The 21,048-nt window shown below is 42.9% G+C and overlaps 1 protein-coding gene across 2 annotated transcripts; it reads right to left on the bottom strand.

Moving 5' to 3' along the window:
• Positions 1 to 20,536, bottom strand: LOC129818103 (nucleoplasmin-like). Of its 2 annotated transcripts, none has more exons than XM_055873668.1 (11): positions 20,173 to 20,536; positions 3,020 to 3,045; positions 2,807 to 2,867; positions 2,621 to 2,703; positions 2,282 to 2,398; positions 1,589 to 1,682; positions 1,236 to 1,363; positions 963 to 988; positions 812 to 848; positions 599 to 637; positions 1 to 298 (listed from the first exon to the last, which is right to left on the bottom strand). In XM_055873668.1, the coding sequence occupies exons 3-10, from the start codon at positions 2,841 to 2,843 to the stop codon at positions 605 to 607; spliced, it is 555 nt and encodes a 184-aa protein (XP_055729643.1). In that variant the 5' UTR covers positions 2,844 to 2,867; positions 3,020 to 3,045; positions 20,173 to 20,536; the 3' UTR covers positions 1 to 298; positions 599 to 604. The 2 variants fall into 2 exon arrangements, with proteins under 2 accessions (XP_055729643.1, XP_055729645.1); XM_055873670.1 differs by having other exon boundaries at positions 20,158 to 20,536.
• Between the last annotated feature and the right edge of the window lie 512 nt (positions 20,537 to 21,048).

Here is a 21,048-nt window from a genome sequence, read left to right on the forward strand (position 1 = left end):
TTTGTGCGTATGTAACATTCCTGGGATTTATTTTTTTATTTCAGCTCATGAAACAAAGGACCACTTAACATGTTACATTTATATTTTGTTCAGTGTAGTTTAATATACACTGATTAGTACCACAAGGACAAAACTATGCCTTTCAAATGATTTACAAAGCACTGACAACATGTACAGGATAAACAGCCTTAGATTAAATAGTTTGATCCATGCAAGAATGACCAGGTAGATAGAAACCCAACAGTTGATTGACAGAACCTTGGCCAAACAGAACTGCAACAGGCCCTTTGGGCCGCACCTGAAACACATTAACTGGTTTAGTCATTCAGTACAGGCAATCTGCAAATTCAGCGGTCATGTCACTACACCTTTCAGGTGTCAAGGGGTTCTTTTAGTTCTTTTCCCCTAATGGTTGTTAGTAATCCGGGGGAGGTTAACCCCAAGTCAGTGTTATAGACTTCATATGCAATTTAACTGACACTTCATCCAACGTGACCTAGTCATGCATATGACATACAATCCCATGAATGGCTATGCGCTAACAAAAGATAGAGGATTACTCAGGGCTTAGCATTACTGCCCTGAGGTAATCACTTACCCTGGATCACTTTCCCCTGCCTCTTCCTCTACCCTTTCCCTGAAACAAAGAAAGCCATTTTAAGCCAGACCAGCCATGATTCCAACAGGAGGCCAGAAGATTGTCTGCGGCCCAAATGGCACTACACAGGGAACAATTTGTGACAAAGCCAGAGCCTCATGGACCAGGAAAGTAAATCAGGGTATAATATTTAAGGCAGAGTAAATAAAACACCTTTTTAGGAGGGTTTTTCTCATCATCTGATGCAGGTCTGGAAGGAGAGAGGAGTTGGTGGTACGTGAACAGCAACAATTACATTTCAGTAAATCTCAATTACATTTCAGCAAGTCGGGGATTTTACAAAGCATTTAGTAATATCACTTACTCATCTGCTTCCTCTGGCTTCTTTCTCTGGAAGACAGGAAGAACATTAGCCTGGTCCCAGATCTGTGTGCTTTACCAAAACCATCTCATTGTTAAGCAAAGTTTGGATTTAACTGACAAGGAGTAAGAATAACTTATGTAGATTAGAGCCAACTGGGATCTGTGTGTGGCTGGATTTCGTAGTTGTCCTTATGCATGTTGAAAATGTGAAAACTGACCTATACAATAATTCAGAAATCAACACGTTAGAGTTTGATATAAAACAGGTCCTTACTTTGCCTGCAACATTTGCATTCTTGGCAGTTGCTTTCTTAACAGGCTTCACAGGAGACTCAATATCTTCCTCCTCCTCCTCCTCCATCTCCTCGTCACCACTATCCATTCCTGAGAAGTCATCCTCCACTGGGAAGCAACAGGAGTTAAATGACAGTGTGACATTAGAAAGGCCATTAGTTTATGGAAGTCCAACCTTTATCATTATGCAATATTCTGTTCCAACATCTCCAATTCCACTGACCAGCTGCTCCTCAGGACTTTGATTAGCTGAATGACATTACAGTAAGGCTAGGGCCACTTCTTTTTTTACAGTTAACCACCATCATCCCTGCTCCCTAAACCCTTACTTACAGGCCACGTGTTCCCCACAGATGTAGACCGGTCCAGTGCCACTCCTCAGCTGGAAGGTTACAGGAGGGTGCAGGTCTATCCCGGACAGATTGACCTGGAGAGATCAATACACAGAATCATGACAATCAGTGCTGCTAACTGACAGAACCGGGAACCCAGCTAGGATAGGCCTATAACCACTGGTGAGTATTTCCCCAGGCCCATTCCTCCTCATTAGCCGATTTGTGTTAACCTTCCTTAGCCAGGTAGGTCTTCGTCATTGGTAAGACTACTTCAAACCAGCCTGGTTGGCCAAGGCCTACAGTTCTCTTGTATTGAGGCAGAGTTCAGTTCTGATAACTGGTCACAGGATTTACTAGCAATATTGAGTTGCCACATGTCCTGTACAACAACTGCAATACTTCCACAGGGCGCTGAAATTCACACTTTAAATACACAGAATACAACAAAACTATCATTGTGTTCCTCAACGCAGATGTGCCAATTTAATTGGTCAGGGCTATCCAGGATCAGCAGCTGTACAGGACAAACGTAGATACAGGTAATTGTTTTCAATTGATATTTTACCAGAATCAACTAATGGTGACTCCGTTGCTAGCAAATCCCACAACAATTTATCAAAACTCACCTCCGCATCGATAGAGAACGCCAAGTAGTCAGGCTGCCACATTAGAACACATTGGGACAACTTGCCGTGGGCATGCCGTTGGCGTGCAGGGTCGCCATGGGTATGCCCTTGCCGTTATCTGGTTCTCCGGTAATCAACGCCACGATGTTGAACTCTTCTTTGGCACCTGCACCCAGACACATCTGCCAGGGACAAGTCAGGCACTTGAAAACGCACTACTGATGTTATTAAAATTGCCTTCCAGATTGTCTTACGGCAGTCATGCTACCCAAATTAATATTTCAAAAGTCATCACGTGATCGTAATATTCTGAACTGTGCAGTACAGCTGCAATAAAGATGACCCGTCAGTCCACTTTGGTTGGAGAATATTTGATATTTTACAAGGGGAGTATAATGACTTACAGTTTTCAGTGCGAGTTGATGTTGGTGGTTTGTGTCATCTGTTTTGAATGTTTCCTCTTTCTTTGACTCACGGAGTTCACAGCCTACAAAACACAGAATAAAGATATGCCTACAGATTTAGTCCAGCTGTTACGGAATCTACATTTTTGGGGCACTACGGTAACAGTTTCGAGCCAAACAACCTACCCCACAGTGTAGACAGTGGCTTTTCCAGTTTATTCATGTTTAACAAATTTGAGATCAGGTTCTGGGAAAAACACAATGGACTTATCAGCACATTGAATGTATGACTATTGGAGTAAATGGAAGGGACAAGTAGCTATATTTTAGTGTTTTAGGCCTATATTATTAAAACCAAGGAATATCGGCATCAGAGGCTAGATTTGTTCAAATGCTTACCGAAGAACTGGAACTTCAGACTGGTCCTGAATAAATGGAGAAAGTAAAAAAAAAACTGAGTTCACACAACTGGACTATAAAGAAGATGGAAAGACAGGTGATGCCAATTAAGCGGCCAGCGCTGCATCTGATTGGTTCGTTAATGAAAGGCGTGACCCATTCCAGAGCAGAGGTCTGGAATGGAGAAGAGGTTATGCCACTCTGGTTTCAGGTTTTTGGATGTAGTAAGATAGGAGTTGTGAGGGACTGCGAGTAAGCTACTGTGTAATGTAGGCTTTTACAGAAGTAGTGAGTGACTGTGTAGTGTACTATGCAGGCTACTGTGTAATGTAGGCTTTTACAGAAGTAGTGAGTGACTGTGTAGTGTACTATGTAGGCTACTGTGTAATGTAGGCTTTTACAGAAGTAGTGAGTGACTGTGTAGTGTACTATGTAGGCTTAGTAAGTGTGGTGTAGTGAGTAGGGATGAGTTTTAACGATGATGTTGTTGACAACATAGAGTGCAAGCAGTTTGTGGTTGTGTGAGAGCCTCAGTTCTTATATTCTCTTTGTCGCTCTTTGTGTGTGTGTTCTGCAGACGGCTGTGTGATGTATATTTACTGCAACCCTGTGGGCTCGGATCACTGCAGTCGGTGGAGAACAGAGTGGAGAGAACATGAACTGAGTGTGCGACCGCTGCAAACCCCTAGGGGGAACACACACTCTCATTTGTGCATACACTAGGGGTGTCCCCACCTAAAACAAATCTTGTTCGACTGAAAGTCGTCTGTTCTTTCAACCAATCGATTGGTCAAAATGTTAAAACGTGTATTTATCCATATATCAGAGGAGCAACTTTGGTTTTAGAAGTGGGGGTACATACATTATTATTTTTTATTCTCCAGTCGGATAAACACTCCAAACAGCCTACCCAACCTCTCGGAGGCGTCCGCATGGTCCTAAAGCACACCGTTGACTTGTTTTGTATCACATTCCAATGATAAAACTGGGGGTGACAAATATGCAATTTCAGAATGTGGGGACGATATGATATATAGACACACCCTCTGCGTTTTACTAAAATAAACTATATATACATTGAGCTTGTCTGATGCTTTAAGCTCACTGTTTGATTAAATAAGTCACAAATGACTCAAGAGGGAGCCAGAGATCAAGATAACCAGAAGGAAAAAAACGTAACCTGTCCTGACCATCCTCCTCCCGCTCCTACTGGCTTTCGCAGATTCTGCCGTTACTCTCCTGAAGTTTACAGTGATAGGCTACATGAGGAGTCTGCAAAATTTCTCATGTGGAATGCCATTTCTACCAATCTGCGTGCCAGTTATGGTTTTCACATGCACATTTTCATGGAACAGTTTTGTTTAATTTATTGTCATGTGGTTAATCAAAATTCTATCCCAATCTAAATGAAAATGATACAAACCTAAAAAGTTACTTCTATTGCCATCGCCAACTATGTAAAAATATACTAGATAAAGCCAACAAATAAAAACATTGCAGCCTAAAGGTAGACAATATTGTGAAAAAAATAAATATCCTATAAATCACATTGGCTACACATGTCCTGTCTGCAACAAACTTGAAACATTGTATCAACGATTAACTTGGGTCTGGCCTGAAGCTTTTTGCAACATTGTATGAAACATTCTGGGCCCTCAGAATTCCCCGCACCAGTGATCTCAGGACAGAGACAGCTGTAGGCTATTTGCACAAGGGATAAGAATCAGGTAATCAGGTAGGCCTATTTTATGACGTTTCCACTGGATCAGAGCATTACATTTTTCGCTTTCACGCTGAGTGGTTATCAAAAGGGAGAGAGCTGGAAAGATTTTTCAAATACATTAAGGAACTATTGTCATTCTCAATGGATGTAAAAACAGACTTTGAAGGCTTGTTGTTTGAGGTCTACAGGTGGTGCATTAAGCCAATCAGAAATACTACTAGATCCCCAAATGGGCACATTTATAGGGCTACATTTGTGAGTAGGCCAGGTAGCCTATTGGCCTACTTCTATGCGTAATCAGGTACACGTCCTTACTCAACATTGACAGGATCGCTCCGAACAAAAGACAATGAATAAATTGACAAAACTCTTAAATGGACTGAAATAAACCAAAACTTGTTTCTCACAAGTGTAACATGGAATGTGCACTCTGCAAACAATGTGTCCACTCACTCCAACAATGAGAACAGTAAAAGACTGGAATAATAATATTTTGAATACATTAACAGAGATTACCGTAACCAAACAAACATTGTAGATTACAAATTATTGGAATTAACGGTACATGTACTCCTGGTGATATATGTACAGTAAGGGGGAATTGATAGACACTAACAATCAAATACAAACAATTCACACAAGGAAGTTATGAAACAATGAATGTGCACAAACTGGTGGGACAGAACGCATTCTGGAGAGAGATGTGCATTGTGTAGCCACACTCCCTTTCTTCTTGGACTGTGCCATCCCAGAGGCCTCCGCAATGGATTTGTTTACTGAGATGGGCGCGAATAAGACCAGTGTCTCATGTGCTATCAAAAAATATATGTATTTCCTCCTGCTCGACAAAAAAAAAAATCTTGGTCGACCAACAGCCTATTGACTAAACAATCAACCAGTCTAATAATTGGGGTCAGCCCTAAGAAAAAACACTTGCTCCCATATAGAGTACCATTTTGGCTTTGGGGAAGAGAGCAGAGTGGAAAACGATGGAAGGATGAGAGATGCATCTATATAATGAAAGAGAGAAAGGGTTGGCCATTGAAAATAAGTGTATTTGATAAAAACTTGAACAACAATGTAGCCCGACAACCATGTTCCAGGCTTACTGAAACACAGGCCTACATAACAGCTGCACATTCTACATGACAGATGAGTACAATATCTCTTCCCTTGATTACAATGCTGACTCATACACTGACTATACAAAAGTATGCTCTTTCCATGACAGACTGACCAGGTGAAAGCTATGATCACTTATTGATGTCACTTGTTAAATCCACTTCAATCAGTGTAGATGAAGGGGAGGAGACAGGTTAAAGAAGGATTTTTAAGCCTTGAGACAATTGAGACATGGATTGTGTAGGTGTTCCATTCACAGGGTGAATGGGCAAGACAAAAATGTAAGAGCCTTTGAACGAGGTACGAGGTAGGTGCCAGGTGCACCGGTTTGTGTCAAGAACTGCAACGGTGCTGGGTTTCCCGTGTGTATCAAGAATGGTCACCCATCCAAAGGACATCCAGCCAACTTGACACAACTGTGGGAAGCGTTTGAGCCAACATGGGCCAGCATCCCTGTGGAATACTTTCAACACCTGTAGAGCTCATGCCTCCAACGAATTGAGGCTGTTCTAAGGGCAAATATACTCAGTGTATTTCTCCCATACTATTCAGACATAAATACAGTCCTTCAGTAATTAGCCATCCAGTCTGATTTGATATAGAATATACATTTCAGGATGATGTGGAAGGTTTCAGATGATTATGGAGCTGATTGTGTCCCTGATGACTGGTTGCTTGACCGTTGAATTTGACCATTTTAATGACAGCAATGTATTGACTGAAAACGAATGAAACTGGTGAGTGTGAGAGGCTTAGGCTGAAATCACTGTAATGTTAATGTGAGATACAGAGCCATAGAATTACAGTAGACTTAATAAAATGACCTGTCTACAGATTGGTGTGTGTTGGTACACCAATGGAAATGACCATCGCTGCATGTGTAGAACACTCAACTGAACCTATAGAGAAAAGTCAACCACATGGAGTGACTGAGTCCCAACGCTAATTATGTTGGAATACATGAAAACTAACCATGGTCTCTGTATGATAGAAACCTTCAAAAATAAGTTCAAGAGGTCTAAACCAATTACACTTGTTAGTGTTTGTGTATGTTTGCATGCGCACGTAAGAGAAAGCGTGAGTGTGTGAGTTAACTTATGTGAGCTTATCTGTTGAAAGTTACCTTTCTCTACCACACATACTGTACACACAGTCATAAACCTAGACACGCACACACAAACATACACACATAAACATACCACGTACACATAAACATACAAGCACACACAAACATAGACACACATACGTACACACAGCTGAAATGGTACAGTACTACTGTATGAGATGGTAAGACTGTGTGGGTCTGTGATCGTCACTGAGCTCACCTCACTGCAGAGGCTTATCCCCCCCTCTCTTCCCCGTACACACACGTGCCTCAAAAGCACATCTCTCCTCTCTGATGCCTTCCTCCTCACTAACCGAGGATAGAGTGAGTGAGAAGGGAAATGGAGAGAGGGAGGCAGGAAGAGAGAGAGAGAGACGGGGAGATAATGAAAGTGGGGAGAGGGAGGTGGAGACAGACTAAAGCAAAGTAATGGTGGGTAGGGAAAAGCCAGGAGGTGAGTACTGAGAGATCTCCCAATAATACTGATCCTATCTTCTCTCCATAGCTCTATCTGCTCTGTCTTCTTTTATTATCAGGGATGGAGAGAACACTGTGGTATTGCTTATCGTCTTAGATGCCTTACTGTATTTACAGTACATTATCGTCTTAGATGCCTTACTGTATTTACAGTACATTATCGTCTTAGATGCCTTACTGTATTTACAGTACATTATCGTCTTAGATGCCTTACTGTATTTACAGTACATTATCGTCTTAGATGCCTTACTGTATTTACAGTACATTATCGTCTTAGATGCCTTACTGTATTTACAGTACATTATCGTCTTAGATGCCTTACTGTATTTACAGTACATTATCGTCTTAGATGCCTTACTGTATTTACAGTACATTATCGTCTTAGATGCCTTACTGTATTTACAGTACATTCGGAAAATATTTCGACCGTTTGACTTTTTCCACATTTTGTTACGTTACAGCCGTATTCTGAAATGGATTAAATTGTTTTTTCCTCTCATCAATCTACACACAATACCCCATAATAACAAAGCAAAAACAGGCTTTTAGAAATGTTTGCAAATGTATATAAAACAGAAACATTTACATAAGTATTCAGAACCTTTACTCAGTACTTTGTTGAATCGCCTTTGGCAGTGATTACAGCCTCGAGTCTTCTTGGGTATGACATTACAAGCTTGGCACAACTGTATTTTGGCAGTTTCTCCCATTCTTCTCTGTAGATCCTCTCAAGCTCTGTCAGGTTGGATGGGGAGCGTCACTGCGCAGCTATTTTCAGGTCTCTCCACAGCTATTTCTAAGTCTCTCCAGAAATGTTATATCAGGTTCAAGTCTGGGCTCTGGCTGGGACATTCAAGGACATTAAGAGACTTGTCCTGAAGCCACTCCTGCGTTGTCTTGACTGTGTGCTTAGGGTTGTTGTCCTGTTTGAAGGTGAACCTTTGCCCAAGTCTGAGGTCCTGAGCGCTCTGGAGGAGGTTTTCATCAATCTCTGCTCCGTTCATCTTTCCCTTGATCCTGACTAGTCCCTGGGATGGTGTCAGGTTTCCTCCAGATGGGACGCTTGGCATTCAGGCCAAAGAGTTCAATCTTGATTTCATCAGACCAGAGAATCTTGTTTCTTGTCGTCTGAGAGTCTTTATGTGCCTTTTGGCAAACCCCAGCGGGCTGTCATGTGCCTTTTACTGAGGAGTGACTTCCATCTGGCCACTCTAACATAAAGGCCTAATTGCTGGAGTGCTGCAGAGATGGTTGTCCTTCTAGAAGGTTCTCTCATCTCCACAGAGGAACTCTGGAGCTCTGTCAGAGTGACCATCGAGTTCTTGGTCACTTCCCTGACCAAGGCCCTTCTCCCCCGATTGCTCAGTTTGGCCGGGCAGCCAGCTCTAGGAAGAGTCTTGGTGGTTCCAAAGTTCTTCCATTTAAGAATGATGGAGGCCACTGTGTTCTTGGGGACCTTCAATGCTCCAGCCATTTTTTTGTACCCTTCCCCAGATCTGTGCCTCGACACAATCCTGTCTCGGAGCTCTACGGACAATTCCTTCAACCTCACGGTAACAAAATGTGAAAAAAGTGACCTATCAAAGGTCTTTCGACTTTATATCCACTAACCAATGCATTTTTTTTAATAGGTCAACTTGGCCACCAGAGGGATATTTTAAACCCCCAAATTCAAGGTTGTTCAACCAAAAACATCTATGTGATGACGTTGAGTCAACGTTGGAAACGGATTGGATTTGCCAAAAGTCATCAACATCAGGGCATTTAGTCTTTTAACCAAAATCCAATGACATGGTGAAATGTGTTGTTGTACATGTAAGTGTAGCCTACACGTCTATGCAATATATGTAGGCCTAATCAACTTGATTATTAGCAGTGTACTTGTCTACAAGGCTGAAGAAAGATGCTGCTCCTAAATGTAGGCTATTCTTAACCTTTATTTTCCATCTGTGGCCTGCACTTCCCTTCGCAAACACAACACTGTGAGATATTCGTCCAGTTGACATTGTACATGTGTTTTAGTAACTTTGATTAACAGATGGTGCCGTTTGACTTTTGTTATGTATGCTCTAATGGAAAAATGTTTGATCACATCCAACTATGTCAACATTTGTAATTGGCTGATGCAGAATTTGTTAACGGACATAATCACTACTTCCTGGTCACGTTAGCATAGGGCTAAATGTGCCAGGTTATGTAATGGGAATAGCTAACCTGTAGCGTTTTATCACATGCAACTATGTCAATGATTTTAATTGGCTAATCTGCATTTTGAGACAGAACATTTTTGCAAGTATGGACCCATAGGACAGTACCTATATGTCATTACCGGATAATGTTTGAATCTCTCTCTCTCTTCGTTTTGACCCATAATATTCTCAGGGTAAAAATATGGTAAAACTGGATCCATTTCTGATCCCCCCTGTATCTCTCCCTGAAGTGTGCACTGTATTGATGTGCAGACTGAGCGTCTACCATGTGTCTTACAGACTGATCCAATGCTTTTAAGAGGAGTGAGGAGGAGTCAACAAGTGCACACTTCAGGGAGGGGAGAATGGTAATTGGGTCTAGGTGGAGAAGAGAGAAGAGGAGGATGTCTCGGTGTTACCGATGTGATGATTAATATGTAAATCTTGCAGCCCTGTCACTGTGTAGGACATGACCGGCTCAGTGCTGGGTCTCGTGTGTGTGTGTGTGTGTGTGTGTGTGTGTGTGTGTGTGTGTGTGTGTGTGTGTGTGTGTGTGTGTGTGTGTGTGTGTGTGTGTGTGTGTGTGTGTGTGTGTGTGTGTGTGTGTGTGTGTGTGCGCGCGCGTGCGTGCGTGCGTGCGTGTGCGTGTGTGTGTGTGTGAGAAAGAGAGAGCAAAGAATGGGGGGGGACTGCCACAAAGCTCCTCTTCATCCAGAGTTTGTAGATTCCTGTCCTTCCCTTCCCACTCTGTTGCTTCCTTAGTGTGTGTGAGTGCGTCTGTACGCATGCAGTGGTGAACACTACAGAGCACAATCCTCTTTCAAGCCCAGACAGCTCCTCAGACCTCAACTGACTCTCTCTCTGTCTATCACACACACTCCTATCCTCCTCACTCCTCCTACACACACACACACACACACACACACACACACACACACACACACACACACACACACACACACACACACACACACACACACACACACACACACACACACACACACACACACACACACACACACACACTGCGTGTGACGGTTGTTGAGATAGGGGACTAGGAGAGGACAGACGGAGAGAGACAGCTTTTGTGGTCCTTAATGAGGCGTCTAGTTGTAACTCAATCATAAATCCCAAAACATTCTATCCATCTAAACCCCAACACTTTCTGTATGTATCTCTATCTAAACACCAAAACATTCTATCTATCTAAACACTAAAACTGTACATCTGTCGAAACCTCAACACGTTCTATCTATCTAAACCTCAACACGTTCTATCTATCTAAACCTCTACACGTTCTATCTATCTAAACCTCTACACGTTCTATCTATCTAAACCTCTACACGTTCTATCCATCTAAACACCAACAATTTCTACCTATCTGAACACCGACACTTTCTGTCCATCTAAACCCCAACACTTTCTATCCATCTAAACACCAACACTGCCCACCTATCTAAACCCCAACACTTTCTATCCATCTAAACCCCAACACTTTCTATATATCTAAACCCCAACACTTTCTATCCATCTAAACCCCAACACTTTCTATATATCTAAACACCAACACTTTCTATCCATCTAAACCCCAACACTTTCTATCCATCTAAACCCCAACACTTTCTATATATCTAAACCCCAACACTTTCTATCCATCTAAACCCCAACACTTTCTATATATCTAAACACCAACACTTTCTATCCATCTAAACCCCAACACTTTCTATCCATCTAAACACCAACACTTTCTATATATCTAAACACCAACACTTTATATCCATCTAAACCCCAACACTTTCTATCCATCTAAACACCAACACTGCCCACCTATCTAAACCCCAACACTTTCTATCCATCTAAACCCCAACACTTTCTATATATCTAAACCCCAACACTTTCTATCCATCTAAACCCCAACACTTTCTATATATCTAAACACCAACACTTTATATCCATCTAAACCCCAACACTTTATATCCATCTAAACACCAACACTTTCTATATATCTAAACCCCAACACTTTCTATCCATCTAAACCCCAACACTTTCTATATATCTAAACACCAACACTTTATATCCATCTAAACCCCAACACTTTATATCCATCTAAACCCCAACACTTTATATCCATCTAAACACCAACACTTTCTATATATCTAAACCCCAACACTTTATATCCATCTAAACACCAACACTTTCTATATATCTAAACCCCAACACTTTCTATATATCTAAACACCAACACTTTATATCCATCTAAACACCAACACTTTCTATATATCTAAACCCCAACACTTTCTATATATCTAAACCCCAACACTTTCTATCCATCTAAACCCCAACACTTTCTATATATCTAAACACCAACACTTTATATCCATCTAAACCCCAACACTTTATATCCATCTAAACCCCAACACTTTATATCCATCTAAACACCAACACTTTATATCCATCTAAACACCAACACTTTCTATATATCTAAACCCCAACACTTTCTATATATCTAAACCCCAACACTTTCTATCCATCTAAACCCCAACACTTTCTATATATCTAAACACCAACACTTTCTATATATCTAAACCCCAACACTTTCTATATATCTAAACCCCAACACTTTCTATCCATCTAAACCCCAACACTTTCTATATATCTAAACACCAACACTTTCTATATATCTAAACCCCAACACTTTCTATATATCTAAACCCCAACACTTTCTATCCATCTAAACCCCAACACTTTCTATATATCTAAACACCAACACTTTATATCCATCTAAACACCAACACGTTCTATCCATCTAAACCCCAACACTTTCTATATATCTAAACACCAACACTTTCTATATATCTAAACCCCAACACTTTCTATATATCTAAACACCAACACTTTATATCCATCTAAACCCCAACACTTTCTATCCATCTAAACCCAACACTTTCTAATAATCTAAACCCCAACACTGTCTATATATCTAAACCCCAACACTTTCCATCTATCTAAACCCAACACTTTCTAATAATCTAAACCCCAACACTGTCTATATATCTAAACCCCAACACTTTCCATCTATCTAAACCCAACACTGTCTATATATCTAAACCCCAACACTTTCTATCCATCTAAACCCAACACTTTCTAATAATCTAAACCCAACACTTTCTATCTATCTAAACCCCAACACTTTCCATCTATCTAAACCCAACACTTTCTAATAATCTAAACCCCAACACTGTCTATATATCTAAACCCCAACACTGTCCACCTATCTAAACCCCAACACTTTCTATATATCTAAACCCCAACACTTTCCATCTATCTAAACCCAACACTTTCTAATAATCTAAACCCCAACACTGTCTATATATCTAAACCCCAACACTGTCCATCTATCTAACCACAACATTTTCTATCCATCTAAACACCAACAATTTCTACCTATCTAAACACCAACACTTTCTATCCATCTAAACACCAACACTTTCTATCCATCTAAACACCAACACTGCCCACCTATCTAAACCCCAACACTTTCTATCCATCTAAACACCAACACTTTCTATCTCTCTAAATATCTATCTAAACACCAACACTTTCTATCCATCTAAACCCCAACACTTTCTATATATCTAAACACCAACACTTTCTATCCATCTAAACACCAACACTTTCTATCCATCTAAACCCCAACACTTTCTATATATCTAAACACCAACACTTTCTATCCATCTAAACCCCAACACTTTCTATATATCTAAACACCAACACTTTCTATCCATCTAAACCCCAACACTTTCTATCCATCTAAACACCAACACTTTCTATCCATCTAAACCCCAACACTTTCTATCCATCTAAACACCAACACTTTCTATATATCTAAACACCAACACTGTCTATCCATCTAAACACCAACACTTTCTATCCATCTAAACACCAACACTTTCTATCCATCTAAACACCAACACTGTCTATATATCTAAACCCCAACACTTTCTATATATCTAAACCCCAACACTGTCTATATATCTAAACCCCAACACTGTCTATATATCTAAACCCCAACACTGTCCATCTATCTAACCACAACATTTTCTATCCATCTACACACCAACACTTTCTATCCATCTAAACCCCAACACTGTCCATCTATCTAAACCCAACACTTTCTATCTATCTAAACACCAACACTGTCCATCTATCTAAACCCAACACTTTCTATCCATCTAAACCCCAACACTGTCTATATATCTAAACCCCAACACTGACCATCTATCTAAACCCAACATTTTCTATCCATCTAAACACCAACATTTTCTATCCATCTAAACCTCAACACTGTCCATCTATCTAAACCCAACACTTTCTATACATCTAAACACCAAGACTTTCTATCCATCTAAACTCCAACACGTTTGATCCATCTAAACCACAACACTTTCTATCCATCTAAACACCAACACTTTCTATACATCTAAACACCAAGACTTTCTATCTATCTAAACCCCAACACTTTCTATATATCTAAACACCAACACTTTCTATCCATCTAAACCCCAACACTGTCTATCTATCTAAACCCCAACACCGTCCATGTCACGTTCCTGACCTATTTCTGTTAGTTTGTTGTATGTGTTAGTTGGTCAGGACGTGAGTTTGGGTGGGCATTCTATGTTTTCTGTTTCTATGTTGGTTTAGGGTTGCCTGGCATGGCTCTTAATTAGAGGCAGGTGTTTGGCATTCCTCTAATTGAGAGTCATATTTCGGTAGGTTGTTTCACAATGTTCGTTGTGGGTGGTTGTCTCCTGTGTCAGTGTTTGTCGCACCATACGGGACTGTTCGGTTTGTTTGTTCATCGTCATTTATGTGTAGGCTATTTTCCCTGTTCGTGCATTCTTCGTGTTTTATTGTAAGTTCGTATGTCCAGGTCTGTCTACTCCGTTTGTTATTTTGTTTATTAGTCAAGTGTATTTCGTTTTCGTGTTTTCCGTCTTTACTTTAATAAATATCATGTCTTCACAATCCGCTGCATTTTGGTTCAATCCCTGCTCCTCCTCTTCGGATGAAGAGGAGGAGGACAACCGTTACAGAACCACCCACCAAATCTCCAGAACCAAGCAGCGGATGTTCGAGCAGGATTATACACAGGACTACTGGACTTGGGAGGACGAGCTGGATGGAAAAGGTCCTTGGGCTCAACCAGGGGAATATCGCCGCCCTAAAGCTGAGCTGGAGGCAGCGAGAGCAGAGAGGCGGCGATATGAGGAGGCAGCAAGGCTGGAGACCGGAGAATCAAGCCCAAAACCGGCGTTATGAGGGGACGCGTCTAGCACGGAAGCCCGAAAAGCCCGTGAGTACCACCCAAAAATTTATTGGGGGGGGGCTAAGAGGTAGTGGGCCAAGGGCAGGTAGGAGACCTGCGCCCACTTACCAGGCTAACCGTGGAGAGCGGGAGTACGGGCAGACACTGTGTTACGCAGTAGAGCGCACGGTGTTCCCTGTACGTGTGCATAGCCCAGTGCGGGTTATTCCACCTCCCCGCACTGGTAGGGATAGATTGGGCATTGAGCCAAATGTCATGAAGCCGGCCCTACATATCTGGCCACCAGTACGTCTCCTTGGGCCGGCTTACATGGCACCAGCCTTACGCATGTTGTCCCCGGTTCGCCTACATAGCCCGGTGCGGGTTATTCCACCTCCCCGCACTGGTCGGGCGACGGGGAGCATTCAACCAGGTAAGGTTGGGCAGGCTCGGTGCTCAAGGGAGCCAGTACGCCTGCACGGTCCGGTATTTCCGGCACTACCTCCCCGCCCCAGCCCAGTACCACCAGTGCCTACACCACGCACCAGGCTTCCGGTGCGTTTCCAGAGGCCAGTTCCTCCTCCACGCACTCTCTCTATGGTGCGTGTCTCCAGCCCGGTGCCTCCAGTTCCGGCACCACGCACTGAGCTACCTGTGCGTCTCCAGAGCCCTGTACACACTGTTCCTTCTCCCCGTACTCGTCCTGATGTGCGTGCACTCAGCCTGGTGCCACCAGTGCCTGGTACCACTCACCAGGCATATAGTACGTTTTGAGAATCCAGTGTGCCCTGTCCCTGCTCCCCGCACTAGGCTTGAAGTGCGTGTCCCCAGTCCGGTGCCTCCAGTTCCGGCACCACGCACCAGGCCTACAGTGCGTCTCAGCCGGCCAGAGTCTGCCGTCTGCCCAACGGCGCAGAGTCTGCCTGTCTGCCATGAGCCTGCAAAGCTGCCCGTCTGCCATGAGCCTACAGAGCCTGCCGCCAGACAGGAGCAGCCAAAGCCTTCCGCCAGACAGGAGCAGTCTGAGCCATCCGTCTCCGCAGCGCCATCTGAGCCATCTGTCTCCGCAGCGCCATCTGAGCCATCTGTCTCCGCAGCGCCGTCTGAGCCATCCGTCTCCCCAGCGCCGTCTGAGCCATCCGTCTCCCCAGCGCCGTCTGAGCCATCCGTCTCCCCAGCGCCGTCTGAGCCATCCGTCTCCCCAGCGCCGTCTGAGCCATCCGTCTGTCCCGAGCCATTAGAGCCGCCCGTCTGTCCCGAGCCGTCAGAGCCGATAGTCAGTCAGGAGCCGCTAGAGCCAGTCGTCAGTCAGGATCTGCCAGAGCCGCCAACCAGACAGGATCTGCCAGAGCCGCCAACCAGACAGGATCTGCCAGAGCCGCCAACCAGACAGGATCTGCCAGAGCCGCCAACCAGACAGGATCTGCCAGAGCCGCCAGCCAGCCATGAGCGTCCAGAGCCGTCAGCCAGCCATGAGCGTCCAGAGCCGTCAGCCAGCCATGAGCGTCCAGAGCCGTCAGCCAGCCATGAGCGTCCAGAGCCGTCAGCCAGCCATGAGCGTCCAGAGCCGTCAGCCAGCCATGAGCGTCCAGAGCCGTCAGCCAGTCATGAGCTGTCCCTCAGCCCAGAGCGGCTATTTATCCAGAACTGCCCCTCAGTCCAGAGCTGTCTCTCTGTCCGGAGCTGCCTTTCAGTCCGGAGTTGCCCCTCTATCCTGAGCTACCTCTCTATCCTGAGCTATCCCTCTGTCCTGAGCTATCCCTCTGTCCTGAGCTATCCCTCTATCCCGGTGCTGCCCCTTGTGTCGATGTTACCCAAAAGATTAAGTGGGGGTAATATGAGGGTGGTCATTTGTAGGGGGAGAGGTAAGCTGGGATTGACTATGGTGGGGTGGGGACCTCGCCCTGAGCCTGAGCCACCACCGTGGTCAGATGCCCACCCAGACCCTCCCCTAGACTTTGTGCTGGTGCGCCCGGAGTTCGCACCTTATGGGGGGGGTTATGCCACGTTCCTGACCTATTTCTGTTAGTTTGTTGTATGTGTTAGTTGGTCAGGACGTGAGTTTGGGTGGGCATTCTATGTTTTCTGTTTCTATGTTGGTTTAGGGTTGCCTGGTATGGCTCTTAATTAGAGGCAGGTGTTTGGCGTTCCTCTAATTGAGAGTCATATTTAGGTAGGTTGTTTCACAGTGTTCGTTGTGGGTGGTTGTCTCCTGTGTCAGTGTTTGTCGCACCATACGGGACTGTTCGGTTTGTTTGTTCATCGTCATTTATGTGTAGGCTATTTTCCCTGTTCGTGCATTCTTCGTGTTTTATTGTAAGTTCGTATGTCCAGGTCTGTCTACTCCGTTTGTTATTTTGTTTATTAGTCAAGTGTATTTCGTTTTCGTGTTTTCCGTCTTTACTTTAATAAATATCATGTCTTCACAATCCGCTGCATTTTGGTTCAATCCCTGCTCCTCCTCTTCGGATGAAGAAGAGGACAACCGTTACAGTCCATCTATCTAAACCCAACACTTTCTATCCATCTAAACACTAAGACTTTCTATCCATCTAAACTCCAACACGTTTGATCCATCTAAACTCCAACACTTTCTATCCATCTAAACCACAACACATTCTATCCATCTAAACACCAACACTTTCTATCCATCTAAACACCAACACTTTCTATCTCTCTAAATATCTATCTAAACCTCAACACTTTCTATCCATCTAAACTCCAACACGTTTGATCCATCTAAACCCCAACACTTTCTAACCATCTAAACCCCAACACTTTCTATCCATCTAAACCCCAACACTTTCTATCCATCTAAACCCCAACACTTTCTATATATCTAAACACCAACACTTTCTATCCATCTAAACCCCAACACTTTCTATCCATCTAAACCCCAACACTTTCTATCCATCTAAACCCCAACACTTTCTATCCATCTAAACCCCAACACTTTCTATCCATCTAAACCCCAACACTTTCTATCCATCTAAACCCCAACACTTTCTATCCATCTAAACCCCAACACTTTCTATCCATCTAAACCCCAACACTTTCTATATATCTAAACACCAACACTTTCTATCTCTCTAAACCCCAAAACTGTCCATCTATCTAAACCCAACATTTTCTATCCATCTAAACTCCAACACTGTCTATATATCTAAACACCAACACTGTCTATATATCTAAACCCCAACACTGTCTATATATCTAAACCCCAACACTGTCTATATATCTAAACCCCAACACTGTCTATATATCTAAACCCCAACACTGTCTATATATCTAAACCCCAACACTGTCTATATATCTAAACCCCAACACTGTCTATCTATCTAAACCCCAACACTGTCCATCTATCTAAACCCCAACACTGTCCATCTATCTAAACCCCAACACTGTCCATCTATCTAAACCCCAACACTGTCCATCTATCTAAACCCCAACACTGTCCATCTATCTAAACCCCAACACTGTACATCTATCTAAACCCCAACACTGTCCATCTATCTAAACCCCAACACTGTCCATCTATCTAAACCCCAACACTGTCCATCTATCTAAACCCCAACACTGTCCATCTATCTAAACTCCAACACTTTCTATCTATCTAAACCCCAACACTGTCCATCTATCTAAACCCCAACACTGTCCATCTATCTAAACCCCAACACCTTCTATCTATCTAAACCCCAACACTTTCTATATGTCTCTCTATCAAACCCCCAACACTTTCTATCCATCTAAACACCAACACTTTCTATCTCTCTATATCTCTCTCTATATAAACCCCAACACTGTCCGTCTATCTAAACTCCAACACGTTCTATATCCCTCTCTATATAAACCCCAAAACTTTCTATCTATCTCTCTATCTAGCCCCAACACCTATCTATCTAAACCAAATGCTTTCTGTCTAGTTCTCTCTCTATCCTTTTAAACAGTGTACTATGGAGATAATTTCTTCATCTCCCTTTTCTGTATTCCTCTGCTCATGTTTTCCATTCTGTCATTTCAGATGTACAACAGGGCATCGCCATGGATACGGGCATCTGCTGCGTGAATGCAGAGGGGTCGAGGACTGTTGCACACACACACACAAACACACAATGTGTAACCACAATCAGCGGTCTCCGGCAGCAGTTTTAATTCCAAATTATTGACAAAGGCAGGCACTAACATGGGCTGTTGATAGATTCAACCCCTGTGATGTATGAAAAGTCCCTACTTTTAACTTTTTGTAATTTTAGTGCAGAAAGGTTTTTTTTGCGCAATTAATCGCATTGTTTGAAAGCGTTCAAAATACACTGAAAACATCCTAAATACATCCTCTATACAGCTAAGAACAACAATGTGATGGCAAAACAAGTTGACATGGAGGTTAAAGAAAGTGTGCTTTATCAATGTACCAGATTTTGCTAACCCTTACTTTGGACAAAATCAATAAATCAATATTATTGTAATGCTTTTGTATACAAATCTTGAAGGTGCACTATGCAGAAATTGCACCGCCATTTCCTGGTTGCAAAAATTGTAATAGTTTGCCTAATTTCAGTTTATGTGGAAAACAAGCAAGTATAGCGTAGGGAATCATTGCAACATATAGATTTGCCATAACCCAAAATATTATATTTTCAGCTGTTTGAAGCTGGTATACAAAAAAAAAAAGCAAAAAGTAAATATAAGAACGGGAAGCATAGAAATTGTGCACATAGAACAGATCTGCCGCTTATTAGACCTGCTTTCAATGAGGATGATAGCTCTATAACTCACATTTCTATGATAATTTGGTCGTGGCCCAAAAAGTTACATATTGCAGTTTGAAATGAAAGCTCAATCTGAGCAAATTATAAATTTACAATTAATCGGGATTAATCACAGCAAATCCTCCTATTAACTTGATCACATTCTTTTGTCATTTATCCTCTCTAATGAAAAGACAATAAATGAACATTTGCACTGAATATAGCTTTACTTCTGTTTGGAATTTGAAGCCAGGACATATCTTTAAATGTAGACTATGGACTATTGATCTGTCATTACAGGCCTTTAATGTCAGGTATGTGGGTGTGTGCGTGTGTGTGTTTGAGAAAGAGAGAGAGAGGCATGCAGATTGGTACTGAGAGGGAGGAGAGAAGAGATCAGGGCAGAAGAGGAAGAAGAGACCCGGCAGATTGCGGGGTTCAGGCGAGAGAGGCATGACATACGGACCGCAGAGAAACCCACCACACCGATCCTCACAGTGCGCCTTGAGGAGAAAAACAAGCGGCGCGTCACATCTAGAAGATCCCTGCTGCGCGAGCACAACTGTCGCGGTGCAGATCGAACGTCGACCACCACCCAACTATTCTCCTCGTGCATTTCCCGTTAGCAGTTCTCTCTGGACGGACCGGCTCAGCCTGGCTGTGTGGAGCCATGCCACCATGCCGTTACCGAATCGGTGCCCTGCCAGCGCTGCTCTGTCTCTGTCTCCGTATGATTTGGACCGGCGTCGTGGCAGAAACACAAGGTAACGATGCTGAGTTTAACTTTCTGACTGGTGTGTGCGCGCGCGCGCGTTTTTGCCCTAAGCGCCTAACACATTGGGCTGAGTTGAATGTATGAGGTTACCCCCTGGCTCCTATCCAGCATGAATGACTATCACAACTTTGGTTTGTTTGTCTATTCTGCTGGTGAAGGCTAAATAGCGTAGGCTACTTAAATAAGACTATTCGCGTTTTCCAATTATAATCATGATACGAATCTTAATTTTCGGTCTGGTATGCTAGTATAATTAATGTTTTAGCACTTTAAATGACATTGGACATATCATGTGCTTAGACCGTTAGGCTAGAGGAGCTAGACAATATGGTCTAGGAGCTAGACCTATGCTACTGTTGTTCTGGTCCTGATGATAGAGCTTGTTGTTACAGGCTGTGGAATAGCCTACAGTAAATCGTGACGCGTGGGAGAGAGACAGGCACAAATAACACAACACACACGACAATTAGCCTATCCAATTGTTGTTTTTGGATTCAGCCTATGACTTCATGAATATCTTTGTTTGTCAGGAAAAAAATGTCTAATGCGCTGCGTTGTGTGTGACAAATCTTATAAAACATG

This window comes from Salvelinus fontinalis, chromosome 21 (assembly GCF_029448725.1).
Source record: "Salvelinus fontinalis isolate EN_2023a chromosome 21, ASM2944872v1, whole genome shotgun sequence".
NCBI classification, from domain to species: domain Eukaryota; kingdom Metazoa; phylum Chordata; class Actinopteri; order Salmoniformes; family Salmonidae; genus Salvelinus; species Salvelinus fontinalis.